General features: G+C 42.1%; 2 protein-coding genes across 3 annotated transcripts in view; one reads left to right on the top strand and one right to left on the bottom strand.

The window, feature by feature from the left end:
- Positions 1–6154: 6154 nt before the first annotated feature.
- TIMM21 (translocase of inner mitochondrial membrane 21) lies at positions 6155–24700 on the bottom strand. Of its 2 annotated transcripts, none has more exons than XM_075585467.1 (7): positions 24119–24700; positions 10426–10488; positions 10213–10310; positions 9016–9089; positions 7949–8054; positions 7767–7855; positions 6155–6946 (listed from the first exon to the last, which is right to left on the bottom strand). In XM_075585467.1, exons 1-7 carry the CDS (start codon positions 24411–24413, stop codon positions 6916–6918), a joined length of 756 nt encoding a protein of 251 aa, XP_075441582.1. In that variant the 5' UTR covers positions 24414–24700; the 3' UTR covers positions 6155–6915. The 2 variants fall into 2 exon arrangements, with proteins under 2 accessions (XP_075441582.1, XP_075441581.1); XM_075585466.1 differs by lacking the exon at positions 6155–6946 and adding an exon at positions 7037–7286.
- FBXO15 (F-box protein 15) overlaps positions 23886–24780 on the top strand; it is a 111966-nt gene continuing 111071 nt past the window's right edge. Inside the window, exon 1 of the mRNA XM_075585464.1 lies at positions 23886–24046. The gene's annotated coding sequence lies outside the window, so the exon portion shown is untranslated. The remainder of the gene's footprint in view (positions 24047–24780) is intronic.

Below are 24780 nucleotides of genomic sequence, written 5' to 3'. Positions count from 1 at the left end.
AGAGGGTGGGTGACACACCTACACACTGAAGCCGACACACTAACGTGTCGCAACACACAGTTTGGAAAGCTTTGCCTTAGAGAGTGACACAATCACTATTTGCACTCTCTTTGATACCGCAGCCACATTGTCTCATTCCTGGTCACCTCAAGTCAGCTTCAAGAAACCCATATGGAAATGTACCAGGCTTCTCCTTGCCCTGTCCAATATCTTTCTGCTAAAATGATGCATACTTTTTTTGTGGGTCACTTTAGATGTAGCTTCACTTTACACCATAATTTTGCACACATGGTCTCACTGCCATTAGATATTATTTAGAACACACCTCCACATTAATCACCAGCACACATCACTTTTATTTTGGACAGTATTTTTTATTGACTTCATCACAATTACTTCCAATTTGATGGTCATTTTTATCTCCAAACACGTGGTACTACGATGGGGAGTTGCTTTGCCCCATCCTATGCTAACCTGTTCATGGGTTGGTGGGAAAAGTCCCATGTGTTTGGCGATAGAAATCCATTTCATCACAATGTGGTGCTATACAAGCGCTACGTTGATGACCTGCTTATCATTTGTAGAGGTTCTGTTACAGATCTCATGTTATTTTTTTAATTATTTGAATGACAATACATTACATTTACAATTCACTCACAGTTTTCACAGACACCACATTCCGTTTATGAATTTATATTTAATTGGAGATCTGGACAAGACAGTTCAAAGCGATATTTATCGCAAAGACAATTCTCGCAATGCTTTATTACATGCAGGGAGTTGCCATAACAGATCCCTCTTCAAAGGAATACCCAGAGGACAATTTCTGGGTCTTCGCAGAAATTGTTCCTCATTAGATGATTACAAAATCAGGTCATGTGATTTGAAAAAACGTTTTTTTTTTTTTTTACAAAGAGGTTACAACATTCATGATCTTAATGAGGCGTTTTAATACGCACTGTCACGAGATAGGAATATTCAACCTTATACGAGTACTCATGAAACGCCCTACTTTATCACTTAATATAGTGGTCAGGCTGCAGCTATATTGCCCATTATTAGAAAGCATTGGTCAATTCACTCCTCTGACACCCACATTAAAGATATGGTATCTCATGATCCTAAAATAGTATTTTCCAAATCTCAAACTATTGGTAAATTTGATTTCACCAAGTATGTTTCAAACACATAAAAAGAATTTAAAATAAGGGATTGTTTCCATTACTCAAAGGCTCACATAAATGTGGCCATTGCAATATTTGCCGTTATATTAAAAAAAATCTACTTTTGAGAAGATAGGACGCATCATTACACTATTCAATCTTTCATTACAGGTCAGACAAATCCTATAGTATATCTACTTACATGTGGCTGCCTCAAACAATGTTGGATTAATCACGAGATTATTGAAAATCCGCATACAAGAACACGTAAGATTGATTGACAATAAGGTAAAAGGAATGAAAAGTAGAGCACTGCAAAAGGTAAAGGTCTGGAGGTAGAAAAATGACTATTTATTGGGCATATAAGCCAAATGGACAAACACACATACTAAAAAACTTTTTGACGCGTTTCCCGCCGTGGAGGCTCTTTATCAAAGAGTACTGAGGTTCATTTAAAGCCTGCTTATATAATGGTCTTATAATAATTAACTTCAGTACCCTTTGATAAAACGCCTCCACGGCGGGAAACGCGTCAGAGATTTTTTAGTATGTGTGTTTGTCCATTTGGCTTATATGCCCAATAAATAGTCATTTTTTTGCCTCCAGCCCTTTGCCTTTTGCAGTGATATACTTTTCATCCCTTTTACCTTTCATCACTTCATCGGTATTGAAGCACGCCCATGCACACTCATAGCAGCAGTTCCATCGTGAGGATGTCCTCCACAGCTGCTTAGTGGACCCGGCGTAGCCAGTGTGAGGACGGGGCTCCGTCCACACACGTGGACACCGCGAGAGGAAGACATCTGACGGAGACGACCATCGTGGAGGTGTGGATCATCTGCCGGTCTCCCATCAGCCGCCACCCCCTGTACAGAACCTAACAGCAACAACGCGGGAGGATTTGCAGGCACCCGTTGAAGGATCAGGAGGCTGTCTATACAGGTCTCTGCCATTACCAGCTGGCATCGCATCCCGGGTTGCCATCCCCGCAGTTAGAGGAAGGAGGGGCAGCGCCTTCTGGATTCCGTTCATTTGGGGGTACAAACTAGCGAGCCGGCTTGAGGGCTACCCCGATGGAGTCCAGGTGAGGTGGTGGTTGTACCAGCTTCACACACACTTGGCTGAAGCACACGGACCACGTTTAATACTTATGCATACCAGTTTTTGATATTATATTATTTCATATGTTGACACCGCAGTATTGGTAGCATCAGCTTGGGGGTCCTTCCCCTTTTTTTCTCTTGATTGACAATAAGAATACAAACCATCCAGTATCTAAACATTTCTTGGAATGTCAAGAAGGCTCTCTTCGGTTATTCAAATGCACAGCATTGGAGCATGTTCCCATTCCTGACAGAGGTGGAGACAGGGCAAGGATTTCGCATCAGAGAGAGGCTTTTTGGATATTCACTTTGGGGACACTACAATCCCAGGGACTTAACGCAGAGTGGGATCTCAATTGCTTCTTCTGATGCATTGGCTTGTCCTGGACGACTTTGCAAGTAATGGTTACATATATCTGTTTCTTTCTCCATTAGGTTGCATTTGTTCAATGACATTAAGATGTGGTTCTGTGTTGCAGTTCTCCAATATATAAGGTATATGAATATTATGTATCCACACAATGATATTTGTATAACTTTTACTTTTGAGTATATTGTGTATTGGCATATGGCCTTTTTGTCTTGGTCCTTTGAGATACACATTTGACTTCTTGATGGGTTGCTTATGGCTTTATTCCTTTGCACCCGCCTGGTCTTAATGTGAATGTGGTCAACTGAGACTACACTTAGGGTTACTATTGTCCATTCTATGCATTAATCTATCCAATTTAGGTCACAATTGCTGGTGGTGAATTTCAGCTCCATTGTATTTTGATCGAACTATTCCATCTATTCTTAGCCTGTATATGCTTTACCTCTATATTTGACAACAATCTGTGTGTTTATCATACATTATAACACACACATTGTTTTTTTCCAGATTTTATGCTCCTATATCTTTTTTCACTGAGAAACTGAATGAATCCAACTCAGTAATGCAGAGCTTTCCAAACTGTGTGTCGCGACACGTTAGTGTGTCAGCTGCAGTGTGTAGGTGTCACGCGAACGTAAGAAACCTCTGAGCGGTGCGGAAACTGGGGGGCGCATGATTATTTAGGGGGGGGTGCGGGCGGTTTGGGCCACCAACAGGGGGTTTGCTAGGCCGTGCGCCGTCCCCTAGACAAGACTAGTCACTACAGGGTGACATGCGCGTGCTGGGAGAAAATAAATAACCCCCCCCCACCTGACTGGTTGGCGCACAGCCATTCTCTATCTGAGCTGCACATTGAGGAGGCGCCTTTTCCTGCATGGAGCGAGTAAGGTAAGTACCGCTCCATGCCCCCCCTAGTCCAATTTGGCCCCCCTGCTCCATTGCCCCCCGTGTGTCCGATCCCCGTTTGTGTGCAAGAGTGTGTGTGAATGAATACAGACACCAATTCAGTCTTTTGGATGGCTATGCAGTATGCATGCTACAACAGCGGCATTTGGGGATCATAGAGCATAATACATCTTCCATGTTGAGCGGAGCCCCTTTACACATGTTGTATTGTATGATAGATTATGTGGTAGATTGTATACCATTCCTGAGCTGGAATATACACCTGGTAACAGAGGTTTATGAATAACATCTCTGATACCACTTTGCCTGAAACTACATCCATTGTGATTTTTCATTTCAAAGGCTTAAAGGGATACCACCTGCTTGTCTTGGAATATTTATATTCTGCAATTAGACGTCTGTGGATAGCAACTAACCTTATATACCATATCGATATTAATTGATTTATTGCTTACCTTACCACTTCACAATGGTTTTTTTTAATGTTTGAATGTTTTATATGTGTTTTTAACTTGACTACCTGAAATTAATTGAATAAAACTTTATTATTTTCCTAGCTCTTTCCGGCCATGATGGGCATATTTTGCCCTATCAACGGTATTTAACCGATAGACCACTGTAAGTCTTATTATTGCACCCCAACATTGAGTGCTCGTTATATGATGGAGTCTTTTTTGATCCTCTTGGGATCTACTCTGTTATACAAGTCATTTTTTCCCTCTGAGCACCTGTTGCCTTTCCCTATATACATACGCATATATACATGGATGAGCGGTTTTATTACCCTTTATAAATGGAGCGAGTAAGGTAAGTACCGCTCCATGCCCCCCCCCCATGTCCAATTTGGCCCCCCTGCTCCGATTGCCCCGTGTGTCCGATCCCCGTTTGTGTGCAAGAGTGTGTGTGAATGAATACAGACATCAATTCACAGTCAGTCACCCAGGCTCTCTCACCCTCTCTCTCTGTGTCACTCATAAGTGACAACAATTTTGGAAATGTATGTTATCTTACAAATCATATACAGGTAAACCCCGTTATAACGCGTCCTCGGGGTCCACCCCGAGACCACCGCGTTAGTAACGGGGTCGCGCTAATTAAAAAAAAAAAAAAATGGCCGCCGCGCGCCTGATCGGGAGGGAGTGAGGAGGGAAGGAAGAGGTCTGCACAACATGCGGGCCGCATGCGGCCGGTCTGACCTCTCTGTGCGTCCCGTGACGACACTGGCCGGGCGCCAGTTAATTAAATAAATAGTTTTAAAAAATGGCGGCGATTCATCCCTCCCAGCCCCCTCCCTCTAAGCCCCCAGGTTTTGCGGTGCGCGGTAGCAGGCTGCCGGAGAGGTCAGAGCATGCAGGGGGCAGGGCTTAGTACCGGGGAGAGAGGATGTGCTGAGCTGCCCCTTCACCTGTTTGTGTTTGTGACACGCAATGCTGCCCCTGCTGCGTGTTTTTGTGTCTATGTGACACACAATGCTGCCTCTCCTCCTGCGGCCGGAAAGTCCGGGACAGGAGCGTGTTTCCCGGGGACAGATGTGAACGGTGCACAGGGACACACTGGCGAGACAGGAAGGACGAGTGAGAGGGCAAAGGTGAGAGGGGTAAAAGTGTGTGTGTAAGAGGGGGGTAAATAAGTGTGTAAGTGTGTGTGTGTGTGGTGTTAAAATGGCGGCTGAAGGACAAAAGATGTTAAATCCAGCAACGAAAGGGTTAACCAGCAATAGGCCAGGCAGTAAGCTGCAGGTACCCTTGGGCAGGAGAAGGGTTTAAAGGGATGCCTCAGGCAGGGCTGTACATGACAAGTGAGATAATCCTATTATATTCATGCTGCCTTCCCATGGCGAGGGGGGGGGGGTGGGCTGCTGACATGTGAGGGGGGGGTGGGCTGCTGACATGTGAGGGGGGGGGTGGGCTGCTGACATGTGAGGGGGGGTGTGGGCTGCTGACATGTGAGGGGGGGTGTGGGCTGCTGACATGTGAGGGGGGGTGTGGGCTCCTGACGTGAGGGGGGGTGGGCTGCTGACATGTGAGGGGGGGCTGCTGACATCTGAGTGCTGTGAGAGCTGTGAGCTGTGTGTAGTGAGAGTGTGTGCAGTGTGCAGTGAGAGTGTGTGCTGTGTGCAGTGTGCACAGTGAGAGTGTGTGCAGTGAGTGTGTGCAGTGAGAGTGTGTGCTGTGTGCAGTGTGAGCAGTGAGAGTGTGTGCAGTGAGTGTGTGCTGTGTGCAGTGTGAGCAGTGTGTGCAGTGAGTGTGTGCAGTGAGAGTGTGTGCTGTGTGCAGTGTGAGCAGTGAGAGTGTGTGCAGTGAGTGTGTGCTGTGTGCAGTGTGAGCAGTGAGAGTGTGTGTTGTGTGTTGTGTGCAGTGTGCAGTGAGAGTGTGTGCTGTGTGCAGTGTGAGCAGTGAGAGTGTGTGCAGTGAGAGTGTGCTGTGTGCAGTGTGAGCAGTGAGCAGTGAGCAAAAAAAAAAATTTAATTAAATTTTTTTTAATTTTTTTTAAAACGGGAGCCACGGGAAAACCGCGTTATAACCGAATCGCGTTATAACGGGTCGCATTATAACGGGGTTTACCTGTATTTTTAAAAATATAAATGAAAGGTTTTCATGAAATATGTTGGGTCCCCATACATTTTGTAATTACAATTTATCTATGTGTCCGTATCTCTTATAAGGGGTTAGTTTAACCTCCGGTTTGCTAGTAAAACAGATTTACTGTGTCGCGAAACGATGCATGTCTAAAAAGTGTGTCACCAACATGAAAAGTTTGGAAAGCTCTGCAGTAATGGCTTCTAAAAATCTAAGTGACAAATGGTTAATCTGTTTAATACTTTGCGAGTTTGGAATCACACTTCCATAAATAAGGCCAGGTGATATTTGTATGTGACATGTAGTAACCCAACACTGTTGTCATCTGAACATGCCCGCCCATTGGCCACATTTGGTCAAGACATGGTTTTAAAAAAATATCTGCGCTTTTCTTTATGCACTCCAAACCTTTTTGTGTTTTAGGGAAGCGTCAGTGGTTTTGTGATGAAAGCCCTGACCTATGAAATAAACTCCAATTTCAGACTGAGCCAGCTCCAAGTGATTTTGTTCAAGTGATTTTACTTTGTTTGTGCCTGCGCTAGTAAAAAATAGATGGTACTCTCAGGAATTTATTGTGCTTGAATTGCTCCAATTTACAAAAAAATAAAATATACAATTTTTGCACTATATTTTTTCAATGCTCTGCAAGTTTTGATATTGTCCCTGGAAATTAAACCAGTTTATTTTTAGTCTTTTCTTGCGTCTTTGACAGTGTCAGAACTAAAACCTCATCATTTCTTATTTCTGAGTCCCAGCTGGAAAGCGGTCCTTGTTGTGATTGCTCCTTATTTCTACAATGCAAGGTTCATTGCTTTTGTATTACTGCGGTACAAGAGGAAAAAGTGCCAGAACAGACGGCAGAAACAGTATTTAGTACAGAAATAAATAATGCATTAAAGTAATGCAAACAGATTACTATAAAACAAAAAACATTTGTTTTATTTGAATTCATTGTTATATTGACCTGGTATTTTCCAATGTGCATATATGATTGTTTACAGAGATTGAATGGGCCTATTCCGTACGTAAATTTTAAGTAGAGACATTCTTAAATGAAAAATGATTTTTTTGTGTATCCCTTTGATCAATTGATATAATACGTGAGCATGACAAACATCATCATTAGATTATCTTCAAAATGAACTGTGTCTTTTCTTCAAACCTTAAATAAGTAAATATAGTTTTATGAAATGTCAGAAAGTCAGATTTTCAAGTGCTTTATCACAATTCCGCATAGTCAAATGAAAAAGTACAGCAAGAAATTGGGAGCATTAGCCACAAAACTGATATTCTACAGCAAGAAATTAGTAGTGTTATAACAAGCAGTCATACAATCCCGATTTCTGGCTTAACAATTAAGCAACTACATGATTCATTTGTTTTCAAGTCATCAGTATAAAAAGTGAGTCATGATTTAATTACACTTCATGCATATAACAGAATATTCTGCCAAAAGCAAGCCGTATGGCAGCACACAGACTATTCTCCCAGAAAGGCAGCAAGAATCAAAAGGAATTTGAAGACATTATATTAACCCGATTTCACAAACAGAATAATAATAAAAAAAAAATATATAGGAGGCAATGATGCCTATTTCGGCAACAATTCCCAAAGAAAGTTCTGTTCTTCTTAATTTATGTACCGGTTATCTTCAATGACAATTGTTCTGCGTGGGTAAGTATCAATTTCAACAAAGATGTATTGGTATTCATATTTCCCACTTTCTGGATTCTACAGAAGCAAGCAAAAACAAAATCAGAATTACCAGAGTACAAAGCACAGTGGGCATCAACCAGTTTAATGTGATGTTTAAAATGAATGTACCTCTTTAACCTCCAGGTGCACTGTTCCTTGCTTTCTTGGTTCCGCGCCTTCAATATAAAACTTTAACTGCATGCACTTCAAACCATCTTTCATATACTCTATGTGACTGCAAAAAAATGGACAGAACAATTAAAATGTGTTCTGCAACTAAACAATCACTTACCAGAACTTGGTAGGTGACAATGTTGATTTAAAGGTACAACTACAATTTTCATCATGTAGCGCTTCTCTTGGGGCCATTGATATCCAATAGCACCTATGCATTGTCAGTAATGGTCTTTAACTCTTCTATTGAAATCCCATGCTTTAACCCTACTTATTGGACACATTCTCAATTTTAAAAATATTAATGTAAACTGCTGTTTTAGAGATGTAAATAACTGCAACACTGAAATATCTGCAGCATTCCTTCCACTGTCAGCAATGAGCTACTTAAAAGGCCCATAAATAATCCTGTTTGGACTGAATATTACATTTTCTGTGTTGTTATTGTGTTCAGAGTTAGGTTTCCTAGGCCTAAATGTAAAAATCAATTAACATGATTTCATTAGGAAACATATATACAGATGTAGCGGCCGTTATTCGAACATTTCATACGTTGTATACCTCGGAATACCCACGTCATGGCGCGTGATTTCTTCCAACCGTACCACCTTAAGACGCGAGTGCAGAAAATGGCATTTTAGGGTTCTGGTTTTTAAACACCTGCAAATTGACACAGTTGCACAGTACTGTACACATTACAATTCATTCATTTCTGCCACAGATACGCGAAGAATTGCACTCAAAGAAATCAGAATCCATGAAATTCAAACAAATCAACCGCGGTATACACAGGTGTGGAATACAGCAGTGCACACGAAAACGGCTCCGTGAAATGTTCGAATAACGGCCGCTGCATCTGTATGCAATGTTACATAGCCAAGTGCTTTCACTTTATTCAACCAACATTTTTATGCGGACAACTCCCTTTTTAAACTGGGTGATTATTACCCAATCAAATTATCTGAGTTCAGTTCTTAGCTTTAAATGATATTAATGCAAATGCCACCATTGAAAAGGCTTACCTAACATGTTGTCTTCTGCCACGGCGTGTCGTTTCTCCATAACCCTTGATAGGCTCACCAAAAGCTCCAATAACCTGATTCATAAGAACATGCATTTAAACAAAGACATGTTTACACAAAGCATGTACACAATTCTTCTGCCACTTCGTTTTCGTATACAACATATGCAAGGTATATAATCGTGCAGACCCTTTACCTCAAGCCCTGAGTGAGTGAAACACTGCCAAAGTGTAATAACATGGTCTAACAATTGTTATACACTTCACACATTACTTTCTAAATAGCTTCGCAGATAAATACAGCCCTCTTTAATAGCAGTAATGTTAAAAATAGTCTGCTTAAGGATTCTACAGACTTTGTAGCACTGTTATTAGGTTAGGCAAAGCCATGACTTATTACCCATCACTGTGGGTCTAAATTATGGCTTCAATGCAGGTTATACAGTAAACTACGATAGTGCCGATCAGAGTCTTGGGTCAGCACAAATCGCAGTAAAAGTTTAAAGCGGCCATTCAAGCAGCTCCTTTTTTTCACCCATTTTTTTTTTATACATAGCATTGAAGCAAGGGGTTTCCGGAGCTGAACTCAATTGATCTCAGCTCCGGGGACCCCCTGCCTCCATAGATACCTCCGTAGGGGGTGCTTGTAGACGCTTGGCTTGCAGGATTCACGTAATGGCCGCTTTTCAAAGCTCCTGTGCCCGGCGTGCTAATAAGAAGCTGTGACGTCATCAGGTTCAGCTTCACATTGGCCTCTGTGACGAGGGGACTTTAAACTTTGCAGAGATACTGGCACCCCCTTTGGCGGTCTGTATATCTGGACGTAGGGGATCCCTAGAGCTGAAATGAATGGTGTTCAGCTCAGGAGACCCCCTGCTTCAAAACTCCCAGGTTAAAAAAAATAAAACAAAGCGCATTTATTGCTCCTTTAATTAAAAAATCCCTCATGATTTCTGTGATTAGAACCGCATGCACATTGGACTCTGGCAACTTGGAAAATTATTAATGTGTGTTTCGTACTGCTATCATGTCGCAGTCATTTCTATATGCAGCACAATTTCCATAAAGGGCTATAAAGATTATTTGTTCAGCCTACCACTTCATTATTCTGTCTAAAGTCAGTGTTTTGTGTTTGCTAATGCATACAGCAACTGCACACCTCTCACTTTATTTATTGTAACAGTTTTCTGTAACTCACCTCTGGATGAGACCGGCACTTATTCAAGGCCTCTCCATATATCTTACTGGGACTCGAAGAAGAGAAAAGTTCTTTAAATACAACATAAAACAATCCCCCTGCACAAAGAGTAAAAAAAAAATAGAGAGGAAAGAAAAACTTTAGATATTATATATACACATTACACATACACATGTAATTTGCTTTTCTTTTTAAAATGTCTTTGTCTGTAACCTGTAACGCCGATTCCAACAAGCACCACAATAAAATATGTGAAGTCTTTGCCGGCTTCTTTCACTGCAACAAAGAAAACAAAATACAAATTATTTGTGATAAGGGATTTCACACCAATTGCTTCATTACATTATGTTCAGTCGAAAATAGTTGTGTTACCTACGGTTGCTACGTACCTGGTTTAAGCTTATTAAAAATGGTAAATTAGGTTAAATTAACCAAACCTGAGACATTTGTATTTTGTCCACCTCTTTGTGAATGGAGTCAATTCTGACAGTTTTGGTTCTTAAACCTCAGTTAATAAAAGGGACTCAAATTTTATTTGGCGATACACAAAATTAAAGAAGTTAATCAAAAGCGTTCTCTGCAAAATAGTTTGTGATTTGCAATCTCTTATCTTAGCAACAATGGACTGTGCAAGAAATCACACAACGTACTTCAATAAAACATTAATTCTCAAAGTTTAACTAATTAATTGGTGTATGTTATTTCCCCCCAAATCAACATCAAGTTAGCAGTACTGTATGTGGTGTTGAGAAAGTAGCCGACAATGCAACTTGTTAGCTAGGAATGGAAATAAAACAATGCAAAGCTATTGCATAGGAACACGTCACCACAAATAAATAGCTTGACAGAAGTGCTGATTTGATATGGTATCTCACACTAGTTATTTTTGCACACGTAACCTTGGCAAACCGTCGGCTCCATGCAGGGCCACATCGGGGGAGATAGCAGATTCCGGGGACAATGAGGCGGAGCAAGAACTACACAACTTGTTTATAAAAATAGGATTTTATTTTACTGGGTCTTCACCTATAATAATAATAATAATGTATACAATTGATTTAACTTAAATAGTATATGTGAATATCACTTTTATATTTAACATTCTACTGCAATAGCAGAGTCTTTTAAAAATCTTTTAACAAGGCCATCTGTGATAAGGTATGGCTTCCGTGCTTAAAGGACTATTACAGTGAACTCCCTAACAAGATATTCCCCAATTATCTATTTTAAGTTCCTTTGTCCAAATGATAATGCACACTGCGTCACCTGGCTAGGGCTAGATGCAATAGTAATATATTTAGTAATAGGTGTTGGTTTTATTTTTAAGGAATCTTCTACAATTTAGCATTTGCTAAAGGCGGCTGTAGCGCACCTAGTCTTAACGGGAGATTCTCAACACCTGACCTGATTTGATCTTGTCAAAGGAACGCAGAAGATAGAGTATAGTCACACAGGCCCAGATGCACTGATCTCTGTTAAATCAGGGCAAATAACATTAGATTAATCCTAAACTCATATGCAAAAACAACGTACGTTGTTTAAAGCAGCAAAATATGTGAAATCGTATATGTTTTTTTTTTTAAATCAGTTCTGTAGTATTATTTAACACTTAATGCCATTTTTTATGCGTTTTAAATTATCCTTTGATTTCTATAGCAGGGTTTACGCCCATCTCCCAAGCAGTGCAAGATTTTTGCAATACTTTACTGTTTGGGATAATTTGTTGCCAATATTGTCAGCAGTTTGATCTGCAAACTGTAACAATAGATGTTACCTTCGTAATAGAAGGATACATTGTAGCTACTGAGTTACACTGACTGAAGCAGCCATTATGTTAGTCACACAATCAGGATTTTTACAGATTTAGAAAAGAAGCACCAGTATAGGTGAGAATTGTCACATGCTATCTGGTGCCAACGATCCCCCACCCCACACGCATCCTCTCATGCTCACCCCAGGTAATCCCCACGTGACTGGCTTTTGAGCTGTATATCAGAGAGTCACGCGACCGCATACCACCTTTGAGCTGCAAGACTGCATGGCTAGAAGGCCAGCATGGCAGCTCAGTCCTTGCAACGCCCTCCCCATTGCGCACTAAAAACCTCTGCAGACACCAACATCACAGTCTGGAAATACACACACATTTTTTTTTCTTGCCTTTTTACCACAATTATTCCATGTCATTAAATGTCAGGTACATGGTTTATTTGAATAATGCCTTGTTATTTTAGATCTCTAATTCAAATGCTTTCTGGTCCACAGTAGTGGATTTTAATGCAGGATGCAAACTGAGAACCATTAAGACACTACAGTACAAATCTCATAATATAGACTTAAGATGTCAGTTTATAGAATTGTTAAAGAGAAGGTGGGGGGAACATTATAAGACAAATAATTTAATAACCTATGAATATTACAATTAGTGAGTATTTTTGACAATGGAGATAAAATATATGATTAGTGTAATATCCCCCCCCCCCGTCTAAAAATAATAATCAGATTCACAATTTACAAGTAACAGGAGGAAGGTTTGCCACGACTCTTCACTTTAAACATTTGAATTATTTAGAAGTCCTTATATTTATGTACATTTATATACACCTCTGTCTGAGCCCAGTTTTGAACTGTGTCTATAAATGACCCCTCAGCTTCTTTACCTGTCAAGTGATGCCAATGCTGATGTGGCAACCATGCATGGACACAGAATGGTCACCTGACAACCATCATACATACTGTATGAAGATCTTTTTCATGGGGTATTACATGAGTACTCATCTTCAGATTATCAGTAGAATTCTCAAATTGTAAACCTGGTGTCTATGGTTCCGTTATCTAATAGAAAAGCTAAAAAAATATTAATTTAAAGAACCACATAGTTGTCAAACGTTAATTATACATTAATTTATCTGCAAAATATGTTTTCTTCTGGCCCTGTGTAGTCCCACCAACAAGAATTTTTGGAGGCTCCAGCTAACACCATAGACCAACCAACCAGAATAAAAGATCCAGTGACATTTATTGGAGCAGCTAAAAAATGGTAATGTCTCTCAGGTTACCATGGAATAAGACTATTCTAGAATATTTATTCTTTTAAAGAATGGCTGTTTTCCAAGTTAAAGCTGCAGATCAAGCGGTCATTAAAAAATAAATAAAAACATTCCGTTCAATATGATCATCAATAAAATCTACACACTGACAAGTGATTAGATAAATTGCTGATCGGTCCGTTCAGCTTGGGGTTCACCAAATGCATTTTCGGTAATCTTCTGCTGCACTGACAGCCAAAGTTTTGTGAGGAAGATCATGTGACCAGGCAGCCAATAAAAAAAAAAGATGATGCGGTTTTCAGAAGGGGAAGAGGATGTGACTTTGTATATAGTTCCTATAGGAACAAAAATGCCTGTTACATAATAGATGAAGTTGAAAAAAACACATGCGTCCAAGTTCAACCTAACTTAACTAAGTCCAATGCTAAATTTAGACAACAGATACTTTATCCTATATCTATACTTATTGATCCAGAGGAAGGCAGACGAAAAATATTATTGAATATTAAATATAATGGTTTGGCTATTACTGAACTTAACTGCTTAAGACCTCTTGGGATGTATGCTATTGGGATTTACTTTAATTATTTCAAGCCGCCTATGCACTTCTTCCTCAGTTAACCAATTGTTCATTAATATGGCTTCCTCCTGCGGCACTGCTATTGAAATGGATTCTTCCCTGGTAAACACAGAGGCAAAGAATTTGTTTAATACCTCTGCTTTTTCCTTATCTCCAATAACCTGCCTGCCCATCTCACACTGAAAGGGTCCTAGATTTTATTTTCTGATTTTTTTGTTTGTTTGTTATTAAGGTACTTAAAAAACTTTTTCGGGTTGATCTTACTTTCATTGAAATCCTTTTTTCATTATTCATTTTTGCTAATTTGATTGCAATTTTTGTTACATTCCTTATAGTTCTGATACGATGCCTCCTTCAAGAATCTAAACGCCTGCCTCTTTTTTCCATTTCCTCCCCTACCTGTTTATTTAGCCACATTGGTTTTGACTTATTTATTTTATACTTACTACCCAAGGGTATACACTGATAAGTGTGCTTTTCCACCAGGGTTTTAAAGACTACCCATTTATCTTCTACATTTTTCCCTGTAAAAACATCATCCCAATATATTACTTGTAGATTAGTCTTCGGTTTATTAAAATTTGCCTTTCTAAAGGTTTAAGGTCTTTGTTGAACCCAAGTACAGTAATCTGTTTTTTGATAATTTATTTCAAATGAGACCATGTTATTATCACTGTTACCCAAATATTTGTTATTACTTCTACTGTACATTGTTTGATATTACCAAATCCAGTGTTGCTCGTCTCCTGGTTGGTTCCTCAATAATTTGTGTCCTGTTTCCTTTTGTTGTATTGCTAAACTCATTGCCCCAGTCTGTCAGGATATTTAAAATCACCCATTATGCAAACCTGACCTAGTTTTGATGTCTTCTCCATTTGCAAAAGTATTTTAGCTTCCTCAATCTCACTGATATTTGGTGGTTTACAGCATATCCCTACAAACATGTTCTTTGTACTTTTACCTCCACTGCTAGTTTCAATCCACAAGGTCTCTACATTTTCATCATTCCCTTAATGAACATCTTCCTCTATACCTTCCTATACCTGCCCAGTCATGAGTTTCATCCCACCATGTTTCAGTAATGCCTATATCATACTGCTCCCTTGCAGCTATTAATTCAAGATCCCCCATTTTATCTGTCAGGCTTCTTGCATTAGCAAGCATGCATTTTAAATCTGCAGTTCAAGCTCCTTTTTAAAAAAATTTTTTACTTCAATAGTTTCATGTGGGCAATCTCTACTTACCTAAAGAATTGCATAGCTGCCGGTCAATTCGTTCTCTGTGTATTGATCGGCGAAGTTTGGCGACATCTTTAAATATGGGGAATGTATTTCCTCTGTTTCTGTCACTCAGTGGAAGCTCATGAATATTCATGAGCATACCTCCGCTGACATGTGCTAGAGGGAGAGCAGGGCTCACAAAGGGGTGTGGCAGGGCTTGTGACAGGACATGAAGGGGCAGTGCCTTAGTAAATGCTTGTTAAAATAGAATACAAGAAAATTGGTCTTTCAAAGTTGTTTTTTTTTTAAAACAGAAAATGCTAAAAGTATTTTTTCTTACCACAGAATTGATTTATTAACTACATCTATAAGTATCCTGGAACCAGGGGGATCCTGAAAATTAGTGCAGTTCAGCTTCTGAAGATACCCTGTCTCTCAACCAGTTTAAAAGATACGTTTCATGAAACAAGCAGCCGTGATTGCCACTTTATTCTTCGGGTGCCCCAATACATAGTCACTATGTCAGGGGGTCTAGCACAGGGGGCCCTATGGCTTAGTGGGTATGTCGTGCCGAAGTGTGCTTTTATTTCAGGTTAGACCGTAGCACTCTGGAGCCGTGGCCCCTCCAGCACTCACTCAAAGGGTTAAATGTAATATCTACACCACCGGTCTAATACGGATGTACGATTACAACCCTCAATACCACTTAGGGGCTTATTCTAACTCCAGCGAAGCGGACGATCGGGACGCATTTGGTGCAAAGAAGACCTACTCATGGTATGGAACGTTTTTTAATATTTTTAGAAAGGCATCAGTGTTTGATACGTTTGTAAAGAACACCAATCACTGAGCCTTCATATGGAGGTGTTCCTAAAGAATAATTTAGTCAACTTTTAATGACAGATGCCGGTTTAGAAGCGTTGAAAACCATACAACACCTACTAATGGTAAAATCGATAGGGTGGTGTCAGTATGAAAACAAAACACTTAAATGAATGGATTTGAAGACCTATTTCGGCCAGATGTACTGTACTTCATACATACTGTTGAACTAGTAGCAGGCAAATAGTACCCAACATAATTTGTTCTTCAAGTGGAAGGAAACTTGCTGCCAAAATTATTCAAAAATCTGATAGGAATACTCCATATCAAAAGATAGGAATGAGGAGCAAGGAGACTGAAAATAGGCTCAGTTGTTTCAATTAAATGAACCCCAGGATGTGCACTGCCAACCAGTGAGATGCGGCAGCACACATTCTCCAGCCTGCAGCAGAGACACCGGCAAACCGTGAGCTTGAAATGGTCAGTGCCTAAATCGTTCATATTGCCTTTTTTGCACTGTTGTGTTACTAGACTAAGGAACTTGTGCCTGGACTGCTTTATTTGGTTCCCCAGCAGGAATCTCAGCTCTGTGATTACTGCTCTCTCTGCATTTGTACATGTGCTCTTGCTGCTACCTGTACCCTGCTGGGTGCATATGAGCTTATTCTCATACAGACTTTGTGGTTGCAATTGTTTATCAGTTTTGTTTTTTAGGAGGGCAGGATAAAGGGTGAAGGAAGTACCTATTGTCTAAAACAGGGGTGCGTGAAACTTTTTTTGGGGGGTGGGGGGGGCGTGGCTCACTTACCCGGCTTCAGTCTCCATGACAACACGGGGGAGTGGGGGGGGAAGGCAGCACAGGAAGTTTGCGCACCCCTGGTCTAACAGATCACTGGAAACGGGCCAAGAAGGGGTCCATCCATGAAACGTTGCCCCCCTCGTTTGCCTTTATTTTCCCTTTGCCAACACGCTCTCCTCCCCCCTCCTGCTTTCCCTCTCATACCTCTTGTCCTCCCATTCATGTGTTTTTCCCCTTAGATGCAGGTCACGTGAGACCAGACACTTACACCTTTCAGCCGGGATCATTCGTTGAGCAAAACCAAGAAGTAAAACAAATTGTCATTTATTCCATTGAAACAGATGTACACACAGTGGATTACAATTATACAGAGGAAAAACACACTTACTGGGGGTCTGGGCTACAAAACTAACCTTTCCTAGTTTATCTAGCACAGAAAACAAAGTCTTTACAAGTCCTTTAGCTGACCAGTACTAAGCCAAAAAAGTCCTGGAACTGATCTCGGCCTGTAGTTCTGGTCCTGGTACTCTTGTCGGCTTGTAGTTCCAGACGCGACCGCTACGTTGTATTCTCAAAACTTGGCCCCGAAAAGTGGGAAATTTCTGAAGCCGGCTCGCGTCTATTTCTCCCAGAGCATCTTTTGGTCAGTTCAAATCTGCCGCTGCTGTCTTGGCGCTTAGAATCTCCTGAGCTGATTGGCTGCTAGGTTTATTATAGGATTTCAGTCCCATTTACAGAATACCTCAGCCAATCAGAGCATGGGAATTGTGCCACCAGCCTATCAGCGTTTTGCCAGTACCCTGAAGCTAGACGGGCACGGTTTTCAATTCTGCAAAGGGATATGCGCCAACCTGGCACCTCTGCCTCTTGGCATATTGAACCCCCAGCCGAGCCAGGCTCCTCAGAGTCTGGGGATGGGCAAATGGTCGCCGGATAGCCGATTCATGCCAGGACGTGAGTACTCAATGATAACTCCAGTACTCCGCCCATCCTAACACCTTGGCATCTCTGTGGCTTTCAAGTCCGGGACCCGAGCAGACTGAGTGGCACCAACTTGGTAGCCATCTGTTCTCTCAGAACCATGGACTTAGAAATCTCCAGCTCATATACAGTGCACCAAGCAATATATATATTAAACATACCCGTTTAATAAAATATACTTGGATACTGTGTCTTACTAAAAATGTCCAAGTCCTTCTTTGGTGTCAAGGATAGAATAAGAATCTAAACTCGTTATTCTCACTAGCCATATCCCTGCCACACTGCAAAACCCAACTTTACATTTTTACACAAAATAGACCTTGCAACTTTATCTTATAGCTGGAGCCCCCCCTGAACCCCTATAACAGGTTCAGGGTGACTTGGGCATGAACTGGGCACCCTCCCTCTATACTAGGGACCCCTGTACAGTTATGGGGATACATTGATCCCCTAGGCCCCTTTTACCTTTCTGGTCTGTGCTGAAGCAGGGACTCCTGGCGGTGAGCTGCAAAAACGTTTTCAGGGTAGGATTTTGACCGGAGAATTGTGCTTCAATGTATCCGAGAATCTTACGTGATTCCGGCTACATTTTTGAGGTATCCAGTAACTCTGGAACCCAGCAACATAGCCACAATCTGCAAAGACTTTCTCCGCAAAACCCACCCTGAACCTCATAGCCTAGCAATCTCAGCTTGCTAGCACTTCTGGAAAGGCAAAAACATAAAAATTCTTTATTGTCACATATTTTACATAAAAGCATGGTATTACATACACGACAGTCAGGTCCAAGAGCTGACACTCTAGGACCCCCAAAACATGGATCAGGGGCAACCAAGTGAGCCTGGTTAGCCCTTCACCGTCACAGTGCCTTTTTCATAACTTAAGCCATTGCCTACCCCCTCCCCCCCCCCCCCTATTTTGGCTATCACGTTGCATCTGTGTCTGTATGTGATCATTTTTTATTTCTTCATTAATTTTTTTTGCTTATTTCGTGACTATTCTCTCATTGAGTGCTGGGATCTACTTGTATTCTCAGTGAGATGCGGGTGTTCTGGGACAAAAAAAAAAAACGCATTTGTGTAAAAGTGCTGATTTCTACCAGTGATATTTCACTGAGGTCTATGAGAAATAAATTAGTGAAAGGTGAGAGGGCTGCAATTCCCAAAAATTAGAGAAGGTGAAAGATACACATCCTTCCCTCAAACATGTATATATTTATATAGCACTATCCAGATACATAGCGCTTTACCACAGTAATAGACGTGACATAATAGAACACGTAATGGGATTAAGCGCTTCAGACACAAAACAATAGGAAAACGGCATCCCTATCTTGATAATTTACAATTTACGCTGCTATATTGCCCCCCAAGCTCACCCTCCTTTGAAAAACTAGTTGGCAAAATGTGCCTCCCGTTTTCTAAGCGTGTTCTTATTACTGGTATCAACCACCCCCCTACAATCCCTCACTGATATCACCAAGTTTCTTGGTTCAATTTCCTCTCTGAATGAGAAGCGTGAGCTGTTAGTTGATGAGGAATTCAACTAGAATTGGCTTGACCCAAATAACAACAAAATCCAGGTACAACTCAAATCACATAACCCAGAGTTGCACGAATGTCTGTTGCTGCACCCCCTGCCTCCACTCCCCCGGTGCTCGTGCCCCCCCTTACCTTCCTGTCGGCATCAAATGACGCCTGGGCGTATGTGACCTCACATGACCCACAGCGTCAAATGACACTGCGGAGTAATGTAACGTCACATGACACTGCTGTGTCATTTGACGCGTCACCTGAAGCCGGCTGAACCTCGGTAAGTTAAGTTAAAGAGGCCTCATGCGATCCCCCAGCATTTAATTTAAATGCCTTGGGGGAAGAGAACCGGGGGCTCTGCACCCACCGCCCCCCCCAACAAAATCCTGCGCCCCCCCCAGTCTGCACCCCCCAGATTTAACCAACCCCAGCTAGTTTCTCAACCCAGACGGACAAACCTGAGATCTCACAACCATTCCTTGCTAGACTGGATTTTCTCCTCTAGTCCCAGCAGAATCCAATCCTCTGGTATTTTACCTGCCATTTTTAGTCACCAAGCAATAGTGTACTGTGTAAAGAAAATCGGACCACCCCAATCAAGCCCTAAAGTTCTACTCACTAGAACTTTTAGAAACTTTAAACTTTTCTGGCTGATATTACCAACTGCCCTTGGTGCAGAATCGATTTAATAGCTGACCCTGATTCTGCGCTTGATTATCTTCAATCAGAGTTCTTAAAAAATGTTGTGATACACATGCTCCACTACGCAGAATAAGAGTACGGGGGGCCCACCTTCCGTGGATTACAACAGACCGTATAGCGCTCTACCATTTTAGGGATGTCTTGTGGAAAAGCTGCAAATTAACTGGCACTAGCAAGGATCTTAACTACAGATGTCTGCGGAATACATGCACAAGGCAAACACGACACGCGAAAACCCAATATTACTCTTACAATCTTCAACAGAATACATCAATTCCAGCAAATTTCTGGAAGCTCATCAACAATATATTCCAGCCTTCTAGCAATCAACAACCATATAATATCATTAAGGATGATATTACTCTGACAAATCCCACTGACATTGCAAATGCTTTCAATGACTACTTTGTGGGGTGTGCTATTAACTTATTAGCAAAACACAACCCGAACTACAAACATGAAGCTCAATCTGGGAGAACTCCTACAGCTCCACCCTCTCTCAACACTGCTCACAATTTTTAATTTGTCCCAGTATCCGAAGGGGAGATTACACAAGCGCTCCTCAAATTAAAACTAAGCAGCCAATGTGGACCTGACCTACTGCAATCTAAGTTCCTGTGACTTTGTGCCCCAGCCTTTGCCAAACCAATTGCTTCCCTAATCAACTCTATTCCATCTGCAGGCCATATCTCTAAAACCCGGAAAACTGCCAGAGTTGTCTCAATCTTCAAAAGTGGGGACAAAAACACTGTCTTAAACTTCAGGCCAATCTCACGTCTCCCAATACTATCCAAAGTCATGGGAAAATGTGTTCACTCTCAATTAAGCGATTACTATACCAAGACAAATTTCCCATGCCAATTCCAATCTGGCTTTCGCCATAAATACTCCACAATAACTACCCGCCGAAACATTTGCAATGACATCCACTGTGAAATGGAACAACTTAATGATGCAATATTACTAGATTTTTCAAAGGTTTTTCATACGGTTGATCATGCCACCTTGCTAAACACACTCCAATGCTCTGGAATAGAGAAACATGCTTTAAACTGGTTTCATTTCTACCTATCAGGTAGATCCCAACATGGGCCTATCTCAGGCACCAATTCCAACTCCTTGGATATCACCTGCGGTGTTCTGCAGGGCTCTTTTCTGGGGCCCTTATTCTTCTCAGTGTTCATCAATGATCTTCTTTCAGCTTGTAAGGGAGCTTCAATACACAGGTATGCGGATGACACAATCCTATATGCATACATCCCCTAGCCTCTGACTTGAACACATACTTCAATCTGACTTTTGAGACTTGAAAATTGGATTTCCCAAAACAAACTTTTTAAAACACTGACAAGACTAACAATGGTAATAGGGATCAAGACTAAATTTCTAAAGCTACCAATGACGGAGCTTCAGATCAGAACCAACGCTAATACCATCCTAGCCCCTGTTACTAGTTTTAAATATCTGGGCATATGGTTTGACTCACATTTAGCATTTGGGTTGCACATTGATACCCTGACATCCAAAACCTATGCCAAACTAGGGGTACTTTAAAGGAATAAATCCTCCCTAAACCCGCTGGTCAGAAAGCCCATTACCCAGCAGATGCTAATGTGAATCAATTATAGACTCTGGGGACATAGTATATGGTACAACATCCCAAACACACCTCAGCAAACTAGACACCCTACACAATTCAATGCAACTACAACACAAACCACTGCGAAATGTTCAAATTACTAGATCGGTCATCACTTGAGTCTAGGCGCAAAGTTCACCTTTCCTGTCTTGTCTTTAAATACTTTCTGGGCAAGCTCCACGTCTATCTGAACAAGCTCCTCCCCCTTACTCCATGCAGCACTTATCTGAGATCTGACTCCAAATGATTGTTTGCAGTCCCAAGGTTCAACAAAGTATCCGGCTGCACCTCCTCTTACCGTGCACCCCACAACTGGAACAATCTACCCGAGACTCTCAAAGTCACCACCAGTCTAAAAGCTGTCTCACATTTTAATCTGGACTGCAACTGTGTCGTATGCCTAAAAGATAAAATATGTTAAACTGTTCATGCATTGTCTTTATACATAAATGTATAACCCTGTTCACTTAATGTAACCATGTATTTGTAACCATGCATTTGTCATTATAAGGCAGCGCTTATAGTGCCGGCGACGCAATGTGGAGGCAAAACAAATGCATTGCCGCAGTCACGTGCGCTTATAGTAAGCGCAACAGTTTGGTCGCGATCGCTGGAAGTCATCTCAATTTGATTTTTCCAGCAACCATAGACTGGCGTCACCGGCACTATAAGCGTAGCCTAAGGCCGAGCATATGGTTGTGGCACGAGCGTGCGCTGCGCACTCCTGCAACCCAAGCGATGTTTGAGCTAGCTGCAGGAGAACGGTCGTGGCGATCGGGGGCATGGCGAATACGTCACAGAGCTGGTTCGCACTCATTGGCAATTTCCGTTGTGGCAGCAAAATATAGAATCGTCGACGTGCGCAGTGGGCACTTGAGGAACTACCAGGAATCAGGAAAGAGTCCTGGAAGCGCGCGCATGTAGCAACACCGCCACCTTGAGCTTGGCCTAAGGCTGAGTCCATGGTCAGCGCTTCGGCGCTGACACTTGTCAGTGAGCCCCTGCAGCCGCAATGAGAGCGGCTTTAGCAGGGGCTCGCACACGCTTCCGCAGGCGTGCGGAGGCATAGCTCTTAATTTTTTTTTTTAGTTTCGGCGCTCACGGGGGCGCAGGGCCGGTCACGTGAGCGCTTCGCCCAATGAGGGTGAACCAGCTCCGTGACGTCACTGGGCCGCCTCCCGACACCCCCCCGGACAGCGCGCGAACTAAGGCCAGAGAAAGCACTCGCTTTCCCTCAGCCTCAGCGCGGCTGGAGTCACCATGGACTCAGCCTAACACTGTGCCCAGGACATACTTGAAAACGACAGGTAACTCTCTATGTAGCAAAAATAAGGAGCACAAAATGATTGGACGCCGAAAAAAATTCACTTAATTGTACACCACTAATTAAAATATAACCTTTAATGAATTACTTAAAAACATATATTACCGAGTGTGTATATAACGCAGATAAAAAGAAATTAAATCAAGGTACAGTAGCACCAGAGTCACCTTATAGATAAAGATGGAAAACCTCCTACTGAATATTAATGGTAGGGTAAAGGGGACTAATAGTGCAAACAGTCAGGGTAAAAACCCCACTGGATCAGCTTGTAGCACAGATGGTAAATAATTGGTGTTGGCAGTGAGGATAAGAGTAGAAAATAAAAGATAAATTCATAAATTAGAGCCCTACCTAGTAATGTGTGCTGCTCAAACCACATTAATGAATCATAAGTAAAGAATACAAGATGTAGATTTCATGGGTGCAGCCACAATTTACTAACACTCCTAATGCAGCAAATATGCTGCAAGAGGCACATGGATAACTAGGTGGAGAGCTAGATAATACCCTCACTGCCTAACAAACACTATAACCAATAGCATATTGGCATAAGGAATCTACAAGCTTAAACCATTGACTGAGAACACTGTATTAAAACAGCTCCAAGTAGGAGACTGACAACAACATTGTGTGCCCAAATTATTATTCTATGTAATTATCAACTCAATTAGTATGATTTTGTGTTCACTCCCTACCCCCCCCCCCTTTTTGGTAACTATGTATTACTACCTGGTAAAAGACTTTACAGATAAAAATAAATAAGGCTGGGGCCATAGTGGGGGGGGAGCGGGGGGGAGCAGTGCGGAACCGCGCTGAAGCTGTGCGATTTCATGCACATGCAGGCGAGCCAGCGGGCGCGATCGGGAGGTGGGGGGAGGCGGGGCACAATCGGGAGGTGGTGGGAGGCGGGGCAGTGACGTCGCTGGGCCAATCACGGCGCCGTTGATGCTGCTTCGCGCCGATTGGATGTTTTTAGCCGACAGCGCGCTGAAAAACAGCTTGGCTTTCGGCTGAAAAATCCAACTCGTCAGCACGCCTGCAGACGCTCGCGTGAGCCCCCTCTAAAGACATCCTCATTGAGGATGCCAAGGCTCAGCGCGGAGCGTCCGCACGGCTCAGCGCTGCTTGTCCTTCTATGGACGCGGCCAAAGAGGGGAGAACGTACAGAGACAGAAGGAGGGTGTTTTGGTAAGTGTGTCAGCGAGGGGCCAAAGGTCAGTGCATATGAGATAATCAAACAATCAATAACATCCTAAATACCTTTTTGTGTAGCCGTTTGTGGAGATGCCCCATCTTTCCTGATTTGAACAGACACACGGTGCTTTGAGTCTTTGACCTGCAGCAGGCTCCTGCTTGTGCATAGGGTTTGCTTAGCAGTGAGCGGGGTACAGGATTTGAGGGTAGCAGGGTCTCTTCTGTGGAGGGCTCCTAAACATGCTAGACTGCTTACTGCAGCCATCCTCTGCCAGGGGAGGTCAGGGCATTGCAAAGAAGAAGACACCAGTACTCTGTGCCTACACAGCACAGCTCTCCAGAGACACGGGGGTAACATCATGCATGCCCTTTTAATTTATAACAATTTCACAACCATGGATATATAACATTGATCAGGCAACTTTAATTGCAACAGTTACTTTTTTTTGTATATTTACAAGCTATGGGACAAATTAATACCTCCTAACACAAAGCCCCGTGTTTACGCGAAATGCAGTCGTTAAACCACGGTTTAATTAGGAAAGGCTAAGACCCAGGCCTCACCACTACCGAGCCATGTTACTCTACCCGCACACTGATATCTGCACACACGCCTCTCTCCATTGAGTTTGCAGACAGAATATGGAGGGCGGTGGCCTGTGGGAGTCGTAGTTCTGCAGAACTCGCCTTCCCGCCAGTCTCCTACCAATGTGCGGGACAACAGGACT

Source organism: Ascaphus truei, chromosome 2 (assembly GCF_040206685.1).
Source record: "Ascaphus truei isolate aAscTru1 chromosome 2, aAscTru1.hap1, whole genome shotgun sequence".
Lineage (NCBI taxonomy): Eukaryota > Metazoa > Chordata > Amphibia > Anura > Ascaphidae > Ascaphus > Ascaphus truei.
Note: the sequence above shows the minus strand (reverse complement) of the source record. Positions and strands in the feature narration are given on the sequence as shown.